Source organism: Berghia stephanieae, chromosome 5 (assembly GCF_034508935.2).
Source record: "Berghia stephanieae isolate SIO BIC M18660-M18661 chromosome 5, UCSD_Bste_1.3, whole genome shotgun sequence".
Classification (NCBI taxonomy): Eukaryota; Metazoa; Mollusca; class Gastropoda; order Nudibranchia; family Aeolidiidae; genus Berghia; species Berghia stephanieae.
The window spans coordinates 51,533,038-51,552,962 of record NC_088364.1 but is presented as its reverse complement, the minus strand read 5'-3'; the positions used below and the strand labels follow the sequence as shown (position 1 = coordinate 51,552,962).

Sequence of the window (19,925 nt, the reverse complement as noted above, 5' to 3'; positions counted from 1 at the left end):
GTTAGTAAACATCACTGGCCCAAAATCACTCGGCGTCCCTTGAGTACGACCCCGGGACGGCTAACAATGACTCAGCCAGTCCGATTGACAATATTAACCACGGTGGTGGGATACACATCTCAACACGTGCCACGCCGGTGGACGGCGAGATCGTCGGGCTCGCCTGAAAGGGGTTAATCAACAAAACAAAAACAAAACAAAAAAGAAAAGAATAAGAGGAGAATAAACCAATTCCTTCTGTTATGCAAAATTTGTGGGTTAATTTTATTTTTGTTTTGTTGTTGTTTTTTGTTGTTTTGTTGTTGTTTTTTTTTTTTTTTTTGTTGTTTTTTGTTTTTGCTTTTCTTTGTTTTTTCTTTTGGAAAGGGGGGGGGGGGTTGTTCGCTTGTCCTTTTTATCTTCTTTTTTTTTTTTTCTTTTTTTTTTTGGAATGATTTTTTATGTGGTTGTGTTTTGATTTGTTTTTTTTTTTTATTTGTTTTGTTTTGTTTTGTTTTTGTGGGGGTTTTTTGGTTTGCTTTTTTTTTATTTTTGTTTGTTTGATTGTTTTTTGTTGTTTTGTTTGGGTTTTTTTTTGGGGGGGAGGGTTGTTTTATTGTTCTTGGTAGATTATCTTTTTGTATTTTTCTTTTTCTTGTTGACTTTTTATTCCTTTTTTTTCCTATGGGACGATCTAGGCATTTTTTTAATGCGCTCGAGTTATTGACCAGACTGGAATCTATTTTCAAACCGATTCATAAGAATGAAAAATAATCACTACTTTAGAAATGCCCAACAATCTAATTTGTTGGTCAGTTTACTTCTTAAGGTTTACTTCAAAACGCCACCACCGGTATCAACCAAGTGCAAGTTCATGGCTGTATCTGCAAGATTAAATTAAATAGCCTTAGACACGACTTCCGACTGATTAGAATAGAATACAAGGGCCCTTTATTTCTTGTCTTGTCTAAAGCCGCACACATGGGTACGCTCGCTATAGAATGGTCTGTAACGTTGATGAATTGCTCTTGGATTTGAAAGTTCCAATGAGAGGATGAGGGATGGAGAAGATACCATTCCTCCTTTTTTTATTTTACTCGTACAAATTTACTGGTATACAAAGTTGAGTGGAATAGAAAGTAAGACAGAGAGTACTAATCATTAATGTTCTCGATAAAAACGGTACGTTTGAGAGGTTTGTACAAGCATTCTCAGTATATATATATGTGTGTGTGTGTGTGTATGTGTGTGTGTGTGTGTGTGTGTGTGTTGAACGAAAGGAACCAAAGTGTCGGGGAAATTTATATTTGATTTTTTTTTTATTTAGTTGAATTCTGATACAAAAATTATGTGTTAGATTTGCGGCTCCTCTCAACCAAACCACTACCAATAGGTAGAATGCGCTTGGCCAAGGAGTTCACAACATTGCCATCCGGAAGTATAACGGACCAACACACAAACTCTGTGTAACCATGAACTTTTATAGTCTGGTTAATACAGTTTAGTGAGAACAACTCACAAACGCGGATGGCAAAAACAATAACAAAGGCCTAAGTGACGTCATCTGCATACTATCTATAGGTATGGAGATCGTTTGTTTTGTTTTTGTTTTGTTTTTTGCTGATTAATGATTATATTCTTTGATAGACATGTAGAAGGTTGTAAGCAATTAATTGCCATTGTCAGCTTCACAAGGTCAAATAGTTTTAAGGGAGGGGGGGGGGGGAGCGACATTAAAAATGATGAATTTTGACCCAGTTTGCTAAAAATTAGATTTTGGTGGGATGTTGTCATGTGACCATTTGTCTGCATAAAAATTACATGAGAACTTCATCTTCATTTTTTTCGACTCAAAAAAAACGTATTTTGTGACCCATGGTATAGTTAAATCCTGCCCATTTTTAGTTTCAGCGGACTGATTTCATGAAAGAATATTAAATAGTCTTTATAAATAAGTAAAGGCAAAAACATATCAATTAAAAGTAAAAACTCTCCTCTATCTTCAACAACCAATCACTTTGTTCTTGATTATGTCATGTGGTCACAATCTAATCAGAGAGCGAGAGGAGAGTTTTTCCCTAAACTCGTTTACTTTGACTTTTAATGCGTTTTTCTCAAAAGTGCAATTTTCGTCACTAAAAACCTATCTCCTCCCTTAGTTTTCAACCAATCTTCTTCAAACTTTCTACAAATGAGTGTCATACAAATACGCAGGTCCTCTAGGAGCCGGATTTTTGAAAAAAAAAAAAATTTTATGAGTAATTTCAAATTATTTAACTTGTTTCAAGGGGAATAATCGAGTAATAACTTTGAACTTAATTTTAAGTTTCTAATCAAAAAATTAAAAATCGGGCTCCTAGAGACTCTTTATTTTCCTTTTTTTCTACCTCTGACCAAAATATTATGGCAATCGGTCGATAAACCAAAAAGCCTTTGACTTTTTAAGATGTGTTGTTTATTTTCCAATATGGCGTCGTTTCCATAGCAACTGGCAACTTTTTTCGAAAAAAATTATATATGCAATCATCCTTCCCAAACGTATACATTATGACTGTGCATAGAAGTTTAGGATATTTCATCAAATAAAAAAAATGACCCTTTAGTGTCGCTCACCTCCTTAAAGGCATTCGTTATCATTTTTGCCGTTTTCTTACAAAACAATTTTCTTTCATTTTGGCATGGAAGCTTTTTCTTCAAGAAATATCGGTCGAATAAAAGCTTCAAACTTGACTTTTTAGAAGTCTTATATTTACCGGAGATTTATGTCAAATGCTGGTTTTAAAAAACAGAAGTTCGTTATTTTCAAAAGGCGTTTTGGTGGCAGAGAAATACGGTATCTCGTCTTGTAATGAAGTCAAATAACGTTGAACGTGATCATTGACCAGACTGGACAATGAGCACAAAGCTTTGGCTCTGGTGATGTGTCTTTGGGTAAGGCACTTTAAATCCTTGACTCGTGTAGGAATAAGTACTTGGCTACCAACTGAGAATGCGTTTACAAAAAAAGTATACCTTGAGAAAAGAATTAAACATTGCCAAGTGTGTTAAGCATGCTAAAACCGTGACAATGTATATAAATGATTTTTTTTTTTGTTAAATTTCCCTCAAATTGTCTCAAGTTTGATATACATTGTACTATATGTCTTATTGGAATAACTTGTAATTAAAGAAACAGTAGTAGTTACTGCAACCACTGCTCACTATTTAAGGATTTCAGTCCAACTCATTTTCAACTCTTCTGGTCCATCCAATCTAACCCCCTTTTCTACAATTACCCATCCCACCCACCCCCATCCCACCTCACCCACCCCCTTTCTCCACCACCACCACCACCCCTGCTCCGTCCCAATCATCTTCCCAAATCGCATTCTGGAACGAATTCAAACTCTATCTCTGGAAACCCTGCAACACCCAACATCGAATGACTCGACGTGTCTGTTTCGACACATTGGACCTTCATGACAGGCTTCACCAGCACCTTACAACTGTCTCAGGAAGACAGGTTGATTAAGCATCTGTTAGCCAAGTACAAACGCAGGGGCAGGTACGCTCGGCCAGTGACCAACTTTAATGAGACGATAACCATCAACTACAACATGCAACTGATACAGATCATGGACCTGGATGAGAAAAACCAAGTGCTCACTCTCAACGTGTGGGATCGATATGTAAGTATTGTGCCATTAAATATCATATTTTATTATTAACCCTTTGGCTTTGGGGGAAAATCTGATTATACTTTCGTACAATAGCAAATCTATAGTATCATTGGTTTTTAAAAACCGTAGAGTTCAAAAAACAATTTCTCCGACACGCACTCGGAAATACTAGATAAATAATAGATTTTGACGCGTAATGATATGCTGTCCACAATGATAATTCTTGAAGGCAAACTGTGTGTTATATATATATATATATATATATATATATATATATATATATATATATATATATATATATATATATATATATATATATAAAAGAAATAATATAGACAGGTCATCGGAGGAGTGTAGTACTAATATTCTTGAACCCATGTGTTTGAAATTTCGAACTCGTACCCAGGGCACGCTTGCAAGGTCCGTTGGGAACTCATTCACAATTCCTTTAGCTGGAGTTCAAGAATCTTATAATAGCAAGCGTGGTCTACGGCTTAAAAAGTCTAAGTTGGTAGAGTGGCGTATCATAAGAAAAGAGACCCCCCCCCCCCCCACGTTTCTGTTTAGATTGAAGTGGAAGTTTTTATTTTCTGACTACCAACAATTTAAAAAAATAATAATAATTAAAATTCCCTTTATTCATCCCCAAGGGGAAATTTGTCTTTAGGGTCTATTCCAAGGCAAGACTGGAATAACCCAGGCGTCAGCCGCAGAGCAGCGCCGCAAAGTGAGCTAGGGCGAGGTGAAATGCTCAAGGCCACACAACGCAGCCGTGGGTGATTGAACTCGGTACCTTTCGGGTAGGAAGCAAAGACCGTACCACTGAGCCGCGCTGCCCCTATTTTTTTTTATTTTTTTTTTGGTTTTTTTCTGTTTGTTTTTTTTTTTAATAAAATGTTATGATGTGCGAGGTTCCAAGTTCGAGACGAGGGTCATTTAAATCGATCGATAGTTGAAGGACTTTTCTGGAAAAATCATTAAATACTACCTGCCTTTCCAGAGTACGGAAGTTAACTGGTTACATTGTTTTGTTTTGTTTTGTTTTGTTTTTCAAACGAAGTATGTGTTTGTGTATTGTCTGTTTTGTTTTTGGAACTTTTTTGATTTAGTTTTGTTTACTTTGCTTTGCTTTGTTTTGTTTTTGGTTCTTTTTCTGTTTAGTTTTGTTTGTTTCTTTCTGTGTTTTTTTTTCGTTTTTTTTTTCTTTAATTTGTTTATTTATAATCGTAGTTCTCTTGTCTTTACCTGTCTTTATTTTGTTTTGTCGCTTGTTGAACTGTGCTTTTTGATGGGATGTTTGAGGTTTTTTCGGGGTTTTTTGGGGTTCTTTTTTTTTGGTTTCTTTTTGTTTTGTTTTTTAGGGTTTTTATTTTGGTTTTTTGTTGTCATTTTTGTTTATTTGTTTAGTTGGTGTTTTTGTTGTGTGTGTGTGTGTGTGTGTGTGTGTTTTTGTTTTATTGTTGTTTTGGTTGTGTGTTTTGTTTGTTTGTTTTTTGTTTGTTTTATTGTCGTTTTTTTGTGGGGTTTTTTTTTTTGTTTTTTTTTTTTGGTGCTGTTAATTTTTTTTTGTGCGTGTTTATGTTGGGGAGATTTGTTTTCTTTCCCCTAAAATTATAAGATAGCCAAAATGTCTTAGAGGAACTTTCACATTCCTCTATAGCGCGGTCAAAGACAGGGGAAAAATCGAATTCGCATAGCATTTTCGATTTGGTGTTTCTATCCTAAATTACGAATGATGATAATTAATTTGCTTTAGGCATCATGTTTCCCGGTAATGTCATGGCTCTAATTAAAGCAGCCCCCTTGAATCAGGCAGGTCATGTGTTTGCAAATAGGATAAATACACCAAGATAAGGAAGCTGGAAGATGTTTATATACTGCCTGATATGATTTTATATATATATATATATATATATATATATATATATATATATATATATATATATATATATGATGAATAAGCTATAAACATTGGTTCTACCCCGTGACATGCATTTTAATATTCAGAGAAGTATAATAAGTTATAATCTGATATAGTACACTATTTGGGTTTGAAGCAGACTTTGTTTTAGACGATCGGGGCTCGTGTCGCATTTTGTTGTAGGAATCCCAATGTCATGGAAACGATAAAGAAAAAATAGAATAGATAAATGAATATGAACATTCATATAGTCCATTTCCATGGAAATACCGTGCTCAATACGCTTCACAATTTTCCAATTTTTCATTTATTTCCCCAGTAGGCTGTATAGAACCAGATTGCTATTTCATACAGTACCAGTCGCCTCTAGGCGCCCTTTTTGTACAAACACTATTACAATACCCGCCACTCATTATAGACATTCACACTTGAGTCGATATATTATTAATGTTAAAGTGAATTCACGGCTAGTATATTACACACACAAAAAAAGTAATTTTTTGCCTGAACCTGTTTTAGCATTATCTCATTCATCTGTAGTGTTTCATTCATCCTGTTTTGTTGATAAAGGAAAAACCCGAAACGTCCACAGTATCTGTCTTCGTCTAATAAATTAAAGCTTACAATTCAATACTTATCGTTATTTTTTTCCTAAATATTCAGAAAATTTTAAGAAGAAGAAGAAGAAGATGATGATGATGATGATGATGATGATGATGATGATGATGATGATGATGATGATGATGATGATGATGATGATGAAAAAGAAGAGGGCCAGGAAGAGGAAGAATTGGAGGATGAAAAGCGGAGGGAGAATGGAGGTGAGGAGTAGGTAAAGGAGGTGGAGTAGGAGAAGGAGGAGGAATAGCAGGAGTAGGACGAGGGGGAGAGGAGGACGACCACGAGAAAGAGGTGGTGGACGAGAAGGAAGATGACGAGGAAGACGAAATAGCTAAAGAGGATCATCATCATCATCATCATCATCATCATCATCATCATCATCATCATCATCATCATCATCATCATTATTGCCTTGGATGATGAAATGTCTCTTCTCTCTCTCTCTCTCTCACTCTTGTCACTTCCAGATATGGCAGGATAACCACATGAGGTGGAATCCCAAGGAACATGGCGGTGTCGATAAACTCCGAATTCCCTCAGACAAAATATGGATTCCTGACATAAAATTGTATAACTAGTGAGTATTTTCTCATCATGTTATTGTTCACTTTTAATCTCCTTGATGTCCCATTAAGCGCACATTCATTGCGTACTCACGACATTCAGGGCGACAAGTTCCGTCAACATGACAGCAATAAATAAAATGTAAAAATACACACAACACACATTTAAATGTGTATAGATAGTATGCTTTGGCTAAGAAGCTCACAACATTGCCATCCGGAGGTATAACGGACTAACACACAAAATTCTGTGTAACCATGAACTTTTATGGTCTAGATAATACAGTTTAGTGAGAATTACTCATAAACGCAGATGGCAAAAAAAACAACAAAGATCAGAGTGACGTCATCTTCATTTTATCTATAGATATATTCTTCAGTTTCGTCATGCTCAATACGCTAACATACTTTCATCTGTTTTTTTATAGATAGTTCGAAGATGATGTCACTCAGGTCTTTGTTATTGTTTGTTTTGTTTTTTTGCCATCCGCGTTTATGAGTAATTCCCACTAAACTTTATTAACCTGACTATAAACGATCAAGGTTACACATAGTTTTGTGTGTAGGTCCGTTACGTTATACTTCCGGATGGCAATGTTGCGAACTCCTTAGCCAAGCGCATACTATCTATAGATAGTTCGAAGATGACGTCACTCAGGTCTTTGTTATTGTTTTTAGCCATCCGGGTCTATGAGTAATACTCACTGAACTGTATTAACCTGACTATAAACGTTCATGGATAGACACTGTTTTGTGTATTGGTTCGTTATACTTCCGGATGGCAATGTTATGAGCTTCTTAGCCAAGCGCATACTATCTATAACACGACGATGGCTCTGGCCTGACACTGACAAAACTAATTACGTCAAAAGTCTGAAGTTTCTGACCCCAAAAGAAAACGATTGTGAGTTGTATTCAATTTAACCAATGGAAACATTAATTTGTTCTCTTGAGCACTATTAACAACTCACCCGGCGGTGCCCTGATCTATAAACGATGTCAAAAGACAAGTCCTTGTGTCAGGATATAGATAAAACGAAATTGACGTCACTCTGCTCTTTGTTATTGTTTTAAGCCATCCATTTTTATGAGTAGTTCTTACTAAATTCTATCAATAAGACTATAGATGCTGTGCGCTTAGCTAAGAAACTCACAACATTGCCATCTGGAAATATACCGGGCCAACACACAAAACTATGTATAACCTTGAACGTTTATAGATAGAACGAAGATGACGTCACTCAAGCCTTTGTTATTGTTTTTGCCATCCGCGTTAAGAGTACTTCTCACCAAACTGTATTAACCAGACTATAAATGTTCATGCTTGCGCAGAGTTTTGTGTGTTGGTCCGTTATACTTCCGGATGGCAATGTTATGAGCTTCTTAGCTAAGCGCATACTATCTATAGTCTGAGTGAGAATTACTCATAAACATGGATGGCAAAATAATAATAACAAAGACCTGAGTGACGACAACTTAGTTCTATCTATAGATAGTTCGAAGATGATGTCACTCATGTGTTTGTTATTGTTTTTGGCCATCCGCGTTTATGAGTAATGCTCACTGAACTGTATTAAACTGACTATAAACGTTCATGGATACACACAGTTTTGTGTGTTGGTCCATTATACTTCCGGATGGCAATGTTATGAGCTTCTTAGCCAAGCGTATAGATAGTATGCGCTTGGCTTAGAAGCTCATAACATTGCCATCCGGAAGTATAACGGACGAACACACAAAACTATGTGTATCCATGAACGTTTATAGTCTGGTTATTACAGTTCAGTGAGAATAACTCACAAACGCGGATGGCAAAATATAACAACAAAGGCTTGAGTGACGTCAACTATCTATACTATCTATAAAGTTTCAAGGTTACATAGTTGTGTGTGTTAGTACGTAATAACCGGTGGCGGGTGCTATGAGGTTTTTTTTTTAGCTAAAGGCAATGCATCAATAAGTTAACAAAGGCTACGGTCAGTCAGCCCTGGCACTTACACTCTTACATCTCCCGTCAATGATTAAACCTCCATGCAAACAAAAATAAATGAAAAAAATTGAGCTTTTTATAAAGCGCAATATCCACTAAAAATAAAAAAAGATCAAAGCGCTTTACAAAGGGTCCCCGACCAACAGCAACACGTAACATGTAGAACGAGACATGACGCCTATTAGGCGATGTTACATTTTCTTCCGACAGAGACAACGTTGTTAACGGCCAGATACTCATTTTATACCTGAGTACGGTAAGAGAGTGTGAGTAAAGAGCTTTTTCCAAGGACTCAACTTTGCGCCGAGCGAGGCTCGAACCCAGGGCCTTCCGATCCGAAAGACAGTGTCATATCACAAGACCACATAGCCGGACAAACCACCATCCACTGATCATCTCAAGATAAGTGAAGTCTAATTCATCAATAACCTGTTCTTCTAGAGTTTGGTTCTAAGACGGTTCGAAGACAATAACCTTTTTTTAGATTCCGTCCCTGTCACATTGGGTGTTATATCCTCCTCTTGCTCTTTTAGCCTAAGCAATGAGTGCCGAACCACGGGACGCGAGTTCAAATCCTCTCTTTGTCAGATTTTTTTTTCATGGTTTTCTTTCTGCCCTATCCCATTAAATTAACTCTTGACAATTTTGTTCATGTTAATTCAAGTCTTATTCATTCTGACAGATCACTTTTTATTTAATTTCGTGTGGCCATAATTCATTTTCCTAAGACCTCTTTCACGTCCAATATTTAAGAGTTTTTGATAAATCAAATGGAATCCAAATTCATCCATAATTTGAAGTTTAAATTTATTAAATTTTTTTTGCTAAATGATAAATTGTTTTTGCCACTATACGACAAAACTGCCGCACTCTTTAAAAAGATATGTATTTAAAAGTTTGGCCAGAGGACTCGTCCTTCAAATATTGATTGATTAAAATGGCCCTGATCTTGGCTAAAAACTCCAAACCTGGAACTTTGCGAAGTCCCCGGTTTGATAGTTTATTTTTGCCTAGATGAGGGTCAATTTAATCGATTAATATCATTTGCAGGCCCAGTTTTCTGGCCAAAATTTTGAATATGTGTTTTTCCAAAGTATGACCGAAAAGTACACGATTTTTCTAAAGAATTTCTGAGCGATCCTATTATCGGTGAGCGTCATCTGATTTACAGGTTTAACGAAGTACAAAACAACAGGAACTAATTACATAGGGAAACTATCACCAATATCTGTAGGTTTGTTTTGCTAGTTGAACGAGTGTAAGATAAAAATGTACAAATTGGGATCGGGTGTCTTTTTGTTTTATTTTCCAATTAACCAGTTAACTGCAGCCCTCTGGAAAGATAATATGTATTTTAAAAGTTGGCCCGAAAACTCGTCCTTCAAATTAATATTGATCGATTTCAACATCCCTCATCTTGGCAAAAACTTTCTACTGGAACCTTGAATAACGAATTTTCTGGTCAAATTTTTAACCTACGTGTCTATTTCCACAATACGACAGTTAACTGAATAAAAACTGTCGGGAAAATTCTAAAACACATAAGCCTCTTGTCTATTTATATGTACCTAAAATTATCCCATTTTAGGAACTGGTTGAGGATCTAATCATGCTGTCACCTTTTATTGATGATGCATTGATAGACAGGGTATGATAATAAGGGAAGTTAATATAATACTGTTTAATGGCAATGGCAATGATTATGATGATAAACAAAAGTAACGATGTTTGGATTGATACTGACGGTTGTGATTGGCAACCTGGATTGTGATGGTGATGATGATGATGATGATGAAGATGATGATGAGGATTGTGATGGTGATGATGATGATGATGATGATGATGATGATGATGATGATGATGATGATGATGATGATGGTGATGATGATAAAGATGGTGAGGATGAGGATCAGTGTGACAAATGACGGTAATGATGATGATGACAACGACGACGAAGAGGTCGACGACGACCACGACGTCTATGTTGATGAAACCAATCATGTTGAACATGTTACTTAGATTTCAAGTTCAATGTGTATTTCAACTAGCGATAATGTTGGCGCTATTTTTTCCCTCCCATGATGACCGATTTAGAGATGGAAGCAAGCCCTTCCATTGTATGTAATGCTCGATGCTCTAGCGATTGGGCCTCGAGGCTCGTCCGTCTTTATTGAGTTACGTATAAAAAAATGGGTTTTTGAAGCTTTTGCCTAGATACACTTAGAAAACAACCTCGAGTGTATTTCTTGGATAAATCAGCATCAAGAGAACAAATGAATAAAAAGCATTTGATTCGAAATGTTGTAAACTCGACCGGCGGAAAAGTTTCCGGTCATTCGTCATCCCGGTCCCAAAGGATTGTAATTGTTTTGCTTTGTTTTTGTTTTTATTAACCAGTGACGTTCGGGCCCCTAGCTAGTTTGTAAGCTTTAGAATGACGCAAAACTTTGGATTGATTTTTTTTATATATCCAGATAGAGATCTAGATAGCTGAATTAAAAAATTTGTTTAGTGAACGTGCAAATTCTAAATGAGACCAAGCAGCCTTGAAGTCGTTAATGTTTTTAATACTCCATTCGTTTAAACTATAGATCTTAATATTCAGATCTACATCAAACAGAATGTTTGATTTCTTCTCATCCACTTTGAATTACCATACCACGAAAATTAAAGGGACTGTAGTAATCATGGTAATTTGTGTAAAATATTTATTCTTGAGTTACTTTCCCTTCGTGTCACACATTGTTAACCACTGTTAGCCACTGTATCCTCATAACAAAATATTATACAATTATTGTTTTAGAAATTTACAACAGAGCTATAAAGCAACCAAAGAATGTTTCGGAAAGCTGGAAAATGAAAAAGGAGCAGTTATCAATTAAATCAAATAGGAGATATTAACATAATTGATATCTTTTTATAAAGAATTTGAACTAGACCCTAGTTGTATATCAATGGATCGGGATTTATATGTTTTGCATCGAAACTGTCGGTGTTTCGTGGTGGAACAAGATAAGAAAATGATATAGAATTAATGAGGAGCACAAATGTAATTGCAATTACATGTTGACGTTATGCGACAAAGAAGTAGTGCTTTGAGTATGTTGCTGGCATGATCGTGGAAATCGAATACCATGGCGTGTTTTAGAGTGAATACAGAATGGGAAAGAGGCGAGGAACCAAAACTGTCATGGAAAGAGCGTGTGTCAAAATGTTTTAAAACATTTTGGATGATATGAAATGACTAAAAAAAATATCTAGTCTAGCTCACGGCAGTAAAAGTTTGGAAAGGTTTGTCGATTCACAACAGCAATGAATGAAAAATGGAAAATGATCTCTCTCTCTCTCTCTCTCTCTCTCTCTCTCTCTCTCTCTCTCTCTCTCTCTCTCTATCTCTCTCTATCTCTATCTCTCTCTCTATCTCTATCTCTCCCCCCACCCTCTCTCTCTCTCTCTCTCTCTCTCTCTCTCTCTCTCTCTCTCTCTCTCTCTTTATATAGGGCATTATCCACTAAACGTGCTCAGAACGCTTTACAAGGGTCCCTGACCAACAGCAACACGTAACATGTAGAACGAGACATGACGACTGTTAGGCGATATTACCATTTTTTTTTCCGACAGAGACAATGCTATTAACGGCCGGGTACTCATTTTACACCTGAGTACGGTCAGAGAATGTGAGTAAAGAGCCTTTTCCAAGGACTCAACTATGCTCCGAGCATGGCTCGGACCCAGGACCTTCCGATCCGAACGTGAGTGTCATACCATTAGATTACATAGGCGCACATATATCTGGGGGAGGGTGTGGTATGTTTTATCTTACAATTTAAAATATGCATCTCTCTCCCTGTGGATAGATAACTAACCGTAACCCCACCACACATTGATAAATTAATGACTTACTTTCCATCACCATTAATTGATATGCTTTTCTTTCTCAACTCCTCAGTGCTGATGAGAGATTGGCGGAGAAGCGCGATGCTCTGGTTGTTGTCAATCATACTGGAGGGTTATTGTGGATGCCCCAAGCCATTTACAGGTATTGATGTTATGCGTTAAGGTACATGTTTTTGTTGGCTTGGGACTTCTTTTGAAAGCGCCTTGAGCATATTAAGTGAATATAACTCTATAGAAAAGCTCACGGGTTTTTTTTTTAATATTTTAGTCACGATAATATCTGACTATGGAGATATCAAAACTTTTCCCAAGCCGCCTTTTGACCCTTTGTCCGAATCCATTCTGTTCACCGTCATCCGCTGGGCGTTTTGTCATCTTCGTTTTGGCAGCCAGCGAGAAGGGTCCGATTGTTTCCAAAAGAAAATAATATTTTTTTTTAAAAACCCCCACTAAAGTGAGACAATGATCCCTGTGGACAGTCGTCATTGGAGAAATGAGGTCGGGCATTGCCATTCTGGTCTGGTTTTTTTTTTTGTTGGTGATGAATCAGTCACGTATTCCTCATTCTTGTCGTCTTTCCTGCTGACCTTCAATTACTGTTTTGCACGAAGTAGTGTTACCGACAGATGTGTCCTATATTGTCATATTGGTTTCCCTTTAAAAAGAAGAGAAACATATAATTTGTCCGCTCACCTCCATCATGATATTATTTTTGCTTCTGTGGTTTAGTTTTGTTGTTTGGTTGGTTGATTGATTGGGAGGGTATATTATGTCTTCTTCCTATACAGCCGATATACAACAGATAGCGATAAGGGTTGCCTCGATCACTGGATCGTAAATATACTATCAAATAGTTGTAAATGAATTGTCTCAAAATGAAACCCAAAAAAAAACAAGTGTTTAAAAATGGCCATTGCCGTTTCAGTCAAAACACCTACGCCAATAATACAGACAGAACAAAGAAAATGAAAGAAAAAAACTTTTGAAATAATGTTTCCACTAATCTGTTGTCACTTTTCTGTAGTTTTCTGTCCTTGATAATGACAAGATTTGAAGTGAGCAGAAAAGTGTCAAAAGACAATAGAGAATTAAAACTTTGCGGCGACGAGGATTCGAAACCACGACCCGACTGTTAAGGCAACTCCGCCTGGTGACGAGAGAGACGCTCTACAATCGACACCATCGACCGAACCCACGACCCGACTGCTATGGCAACTCCGCCTGGCCACTAGAGGGACGCTCTACAATTGACGCCATCCAATGGCAGTTTGAAACCATGTGCTATAGAAGACTGCTACGCGTATCATATACGGAGCATCGCACAAACGAAGACGTCATGGAAGAAATAGAAGCTCGGGCAGGCCCACAAGAACCTCTTCTAATGACTGTGAAGCGCAGAAAACTGTCCTGGTTTAGACACCATACTCGACACGATAGCCTGAGCAGGACAGTCCTACAGGGCACAGTCGAAGGCCAGCGCAGAAGAGGGCGCCAAAGGAAGATGGGGCTGGAGAATATAAAAGAATGCACAGAGATGTCGGTTCCGGAGCTGCTATATAGGGCTAGCAACAGGCAGGCATGGAGGAAGACTGTAACTTCTGCTTCACGCAAGTCCCCCCGACGACCATCCGGTCATGGGATTGAGTAAGTGAATGGCAGTCGGGTCGTGGGTTAGAATTCTCATCGACGCAAAGTTGTTATTCTCTATTGTCTTCTCACACTTTTCTGCTTACTTCATTTTCTGTTATTGTTATTATCTACATAAGTGCCTGCTAAACTCACTTTCCTGAACTAATTTTCTGTCCTTGACCTGCAGTGAGGTGAATGGTTTCGTCCAGGATCCTGCTGGAGATCTCTATCGAAAGAAAATTGTATTCGAGTTAGTAGGTTTTTTATGGGGGATAAGATTTTTCCCTGTCTGTAAATCATCTCTCTGAGTGAATGTGAGTAGCATGAAGACCAATTTGAGTGTCTGCCTTTTGGCGGGGATCCTACTATGCGGCATGTGAGACTTAAGGTGGTCTAAGGACTGTTAGAAGAGTAGATCTAAATGTCATTATTTTCCCTTTGTCCTTCCTTTTGCTTAAGCGCTTGTAACCCAAGAATGTTAAGACCTTTAAATCGTATTCTGTAGCCTTGTGCATAAACCTGATTAACATACACGATATATCTGAGAAAAGCAAAAAAAAGTTGCACGAAATACAAAAGTAATTGCTATTTATCAATTATATTTCGATGAAATGGAACTATTTCTTTTCTACAAGTTATTGAAACTTGAAAAATTCAGTAAAGAAATTATGGCTCATGGTCGACTAACTTGCAGGTCTCATAACGCAAATTGTTTTGGTCTCATTGTTGTAAAGGAACTATTCTCAAACCAACGCAAAATATTGTCCATTACAATAATGCAAAATTAGGCCCATAATAAGCAATCGGTTATCAGATCTGGTCTTTTGTATTGTGCGCCATAATTCTTCAGAAATGATCTAAGAAAGCATTGGAAACGTCAATAAGCGAAATCTCCAAAAGTAACTGCCGTACTCTGGGAAAAAAAACATATTTAAAAATGTGGCAGGAAAACTCGTCCTTCAAACATCGATCGATTTAAATGACTCTCATCTTGGCAAAAACTGTCCAATCTGGGACTTCGCAAAGCCCCAGGTTTGAGAGTTTTTGCCAGGATGAGGGTCATTTAAGTCGATCGATAATAGAAAGACGAGTTTTCTGGTCAAATTTTTTTAATATGGTTTTTCCTCGAGTACGGCAGTACAGTAGTCGCTGGATTCCTGCATGCGAATTCAAGCACGCTCTGCAATACGACACGCTGGAGTGCGTGACGGGATGTATCGATTATCTCCCATGAGCATCAGATTTCAGCACGTTCGGATTCTAGCCCGCGTTTTGGCTCCTCCAAGAACGTACTAGATTCCATCGAGTGCTGTACATCATATTTTTAGCACACCCCAAATACAATATTTCTTAATAATAAACGCGTCCTGTATCATTCCCTCTTTTTTTTTCAACAGAAGCTCGTGTGAAATCGACGTGGCGATGTTTCCCTTTGACATTCAAAATTGTACGTTAAAGTTTGGTTCTTGGACGTACGCGGGAAACCTGGTGGATTTGATGGTACTCATCAAAGACACGGGCCATGTGAACGGAGACATCGACATGAGTGAATTTGTAGAGAGCAACGCATGGGAAGTATTAGCGGTAAGATTAGTAATAATAATAATAATAATAATAATAATAATAATAATAATAATAATAATAATAATAATAATAATAATAATCTTTATCGTCCAAATAGGCAATTATTGTTAGGTTACAAGCTCTTGTAATAGGCGAAAAAAAAGTAATTAAAATAGTGGTAATAATGATGATAATAATACTGATAGAATGATGCAATACCCAGACAGTTGTCATGTATCGTCCTACATGTTATGTGTTGCTGTTGGCTAGAGACCCCTTGCAAAGCGCTTTGAGCATATTTAGTTGATTTTACGCTATATAGAAGCTCACGTTTTTTTTGTTTGTTTTGTTTTGTTTTTTTTCTGGGGTATCTTTTTTCTCCATTTTTGAGTTTTTGTTATTTTGTTATTATGTTTTGTTTTTTTTGTTTCTTGATTTTAAGCGGGGTTTTCTTTGGGGGGGGTTGTTTGTTTGTTTGTTTGTTTTTTTGGGGGGTTTTTTTTTGGGGGGGGGGGGGGGTATGAATGGCCGAATCAGTTGTCTTCTTACACAGTCAAGAAAAATTGGGCGTGTTAAGTGATTAAATGGATGGCATGCTGAATTTTTAAAGTATACTTTATGAATCTTTTGGAGAGAGATTGTTCATGGGAGGTATTATATAGATAAAACTTGCTCACCCTGCTCCAGCGTGCTGTACTGCAGAGCGTGCTGGAATTTGACGGGATAGAATGCAACAAGTTCTGTAATTTAGGACAAGTTGATGGTCATCAAAATTTGAAGTAAGACTTTCTCTGGCCACACTTCAATCAATGCTGGGTGGATAGAGGCGTCAATAAAATTTCGACATCAACCGGAATTGATACAGGTTCCTTTGTTAGTTTGGCGAGTGTTCTATCACTGAGCTATCGGGAGGATGTTGGAGGGGGGGGGGGGGGGGGCTCCCAAAGTTATCGGGGTTTTGTCGTTTGCTTTTTTCTTTTGTTATTTTATTTTGTTTGTTTTTTTTTTGTTTTTTGTTTTTTTTGCGGGGGGAGGGGCTGTTGTTACGGAGATATTTTTTGTTGTTTTGTTGGGGGGTTTTTTAATCGGTAGGGGGGGGGGGGATGTACTTTTTGATTTTGATTTTTTCTGCTTGTTTTTTTTTTTTTTCGTTTTATTTTTGTTTCGTTTAGTGGGGGGTGTTGTTGTTGTTCTGTTTTATTTTTGTTTTGTTTTATATCGTTTATTTTGTTATGTTTTTGTTTTTATTTTTCTTTCTTCCTTTGGGGTTAATTGAAGGAATGGCCAAAGAACGAGCCCCCCACGACATAACCCTCGACAATCCCACCACATCTGTCCAATTTCTTGATTTCTTGAAATAGTAGCTAGCCGTCTAGGATTCTATAAAAGAATCTAGCTACCTCATTACGGCCAGACTTTTTATCGGTGGATATCGGTATCAACCTTTTCCATCCCAGCCGCAGCCCCATTCCGCCAATCAAGCCTTTCCAACCAATCTACTGTTGGTCTAATCCCCGGGTTGAGTTTGCTGACTCTTCACGATTATCTGATTAAATCTCCAGCCAGCTGCCGTCTGCCTTTCTTCTACTCAACTCACTCACAAAATAATGTGACCAAAATCCTCAAAACGGTATTATTATTTTTTTTTTTTTTTTTGTCGAGATGTGGGGCCAATCCGTATAGATACTTAAAATTAAAATAACTGATCTTAAATTATTTACACACGAATTTGTAATACTCAATATACTACAAATCAATAATTTAATTTACACATTTTATTACTTTCACATTAGACATACTTCTACCGCCTAGTTATTTGCTTATTTATTATCATACCCGTTCAACACATCTGTACAAGCAGTTCTTCTGGATGAATAAAGCATTATTATTAATAGTATCATTATTATCATTATTATTATTATTATAAATATAAAATAATAAAATTCAGCTTTATATAGCGCAATATCCACTAAATGTGCTCAAAGCGCTACATTTAACATGTAGGTTGAGACATGGGACCTGTTAGCCGATATTAAAATTTTTCGGACACAGACAACGCTGTTGACGGCCAGGTACTCATTTTACACCTGAGTTCGGTGAGAGAATGTGAGTAAAGAGCCTTCTCCAAGGACTCAACTATGCACCGAGCGCGAAACTCGAACCCTGGACCTTTCAATCCGAAAGCGAATGTCATACCACAAGAACACATAGCCGCATATTATTATTCTTATTCTTATTATAATTATTATTATTATTATTATTATTATTATTATTATTTTTATTATTATTATTATTATTATTATTATTATTATTATTATTATTATTATTTATTATTATTATCATTATTATTATCATTATTATTATTATTATTATTATTATTACAATTATTATTATTATTATTATTAGTAGTAGTAGTAGTAGTAGTAGTAGTAGTAATAGTAAGTAGTAGTAGTAGTAGTATAGTAGTAGTAGTAGTAGTAGTAGTAGTAGTAGTAGTAGTAGTAGTAGTATAGTAGTAGTATAGTATTATTATTAGTAGTAGTATTTTTATTATTATTATTATTATTATTATTATTATTATTTACTATTATTGTTGTTGTTGTTATCATTATTTGTTTGTTTTGTTTTTTTGTTGTTTTATTCTTTACACTTTAACAATTAATAATTCCGAATTCGGATCATTTTTACAACAACAAAAAACTCAATTTTCTTCATCTAGTTTATTTGGACATAATAGAAGATTGACGATAAATAATAAACTTGGTTTTTAAATGGATAATTCATTGGCGTTTTGTTGTTTTTGTGGTATGCGCTCCCAAAAAACAAAAATTGAATTTTCTGTTCCTTAGGACAGAAATAGATGTTAAGAATCTACTTAACCCTGACCCATCAGAAAAGTAAAATGTTTCCAATTAATTATTTTAGCTGTAGCCCTCTATTAATAGAAAGTTTGAGCCGAAAAACCGGAGATCCCTTGGTAGGACGAAAGTACTCCATTCATCATGCCTTCTTTGTAATGATGTAAACAACACGTCTGTTTCGTTAAGTTGGATTTAGATCTGCTCAATTTTCTAAGTTTAATAAGGGGGGGGGGTGAGTTAGTTATTTTTTTTGTTATTTTGTTGTTGTTTTGTAGTTTATTAGTTTTTTTGTTGGTTTTTCTTTTTTTTTTTTTTTTTTTTGAGGTTTATTTTGTTTTGTTGGTTTTTGGTTGGTTTTTTATTATTTTTTCTTTCGGGTTGTATTTTGTTTTGTTTTTGTTTTGTTTTTTTTTTTTGTGTTGGGTTTTTGTGGTGGGGGGTGGGAGGGGGAGTTCGCGGGGGGGGGTTACATTTCTGGGGGTTTGGGGGGTTCTTCGGGGGCTTTTGGGTTTTTTCGGGGATTTCTTTTTAGTTTTTGGTTTGTTTGTTTTTTTTTTTTTGTTTTTTTTTTTTGTTTGTTTGTTTTTTTGGGGGGGGTTCTTTTTTTTTTTTTTTTTAGTCCCATAATAACATCTGTTTCACCACTTTTTCCAGTATCCAGCAATAAAGCACACCAAGCTGTACAGTTGCTGTCCCGACGCTCCCTACATCGACATCACTTTCATTATAGTATTCCAGAGGAGATCAACTTTTTACAACTACATCCTCATTCTTCCCTGCATTCTCCTGACATCGCTCACACTCGTCCTCTTCTGGATCCCTCCAGAATCACCAGCCAAGCTTATGCTGGGTAGGTATCTTCGATATATGATAATGATATGTTATCAATAAATTGAGCTATTTAAATTGAGATTTTTATATAGCGTAATATCCACTCAACGTGCTCAAAGCGCTTTACAAGGGTTCCCTGGCCAACAACAACACAACATATTATAGGACGACATGACGCCTATTGTGCGGCTATGTGGTCTATGTTATAACACTCGCTTTCGGATCGGAAGATCCTGGGTTCGAGCCTCGCTCGGCGCATAGTTGAGTCCTCGGAAAAGGCTCTTTACTCACATTCTCTCATCGTACCCAGGTGGAAAATGAGTACCTGGCCGTTAACAGCGTTGTCTCTGTCCGAATAAATTGTAATATCGCCTAATGTCATGTCTCGTTCTACATGTTGCGTGTTGCTGT

The 19,925-nt window shown here is 36.6% G+C and overlaps 1 protein-coding gene across 1 annotated transcript in view; it reads left to right on the top strand.

Moving 5' to 3' along the window:
- Nucleotides 1-19,925, top strand: part of LOC144973154 (neuronal acetylcholine receptor subunit beta-3-like) — a 142,173-nt gene that overhangs the window by 114,263 nt on the left and 7,985 nt on the right. The window contains exons 4-8 of the mRNA XM_078915270.1: nt 3,445-3,647; nt 6,648-6,757; nt 12,683-12,772; nt 15,657-15,843; nt 19,338-19,533. Of these exons, the coding sequence (XP_078771396.1) occupies nt 3,445-3,647; nt 6,648-6,757; nt 12,683-12,772; nt 15,657-15,843; nt 19,338-19,533 (786 nt within the window). The remainder of the gene's footprint in view (nt 1-3,444; nt 3,648-6,647; nt 6,758-12,682; nt 12,773-15,656; nt 15,844-19,337; nt 19,534-19,925) is intronic.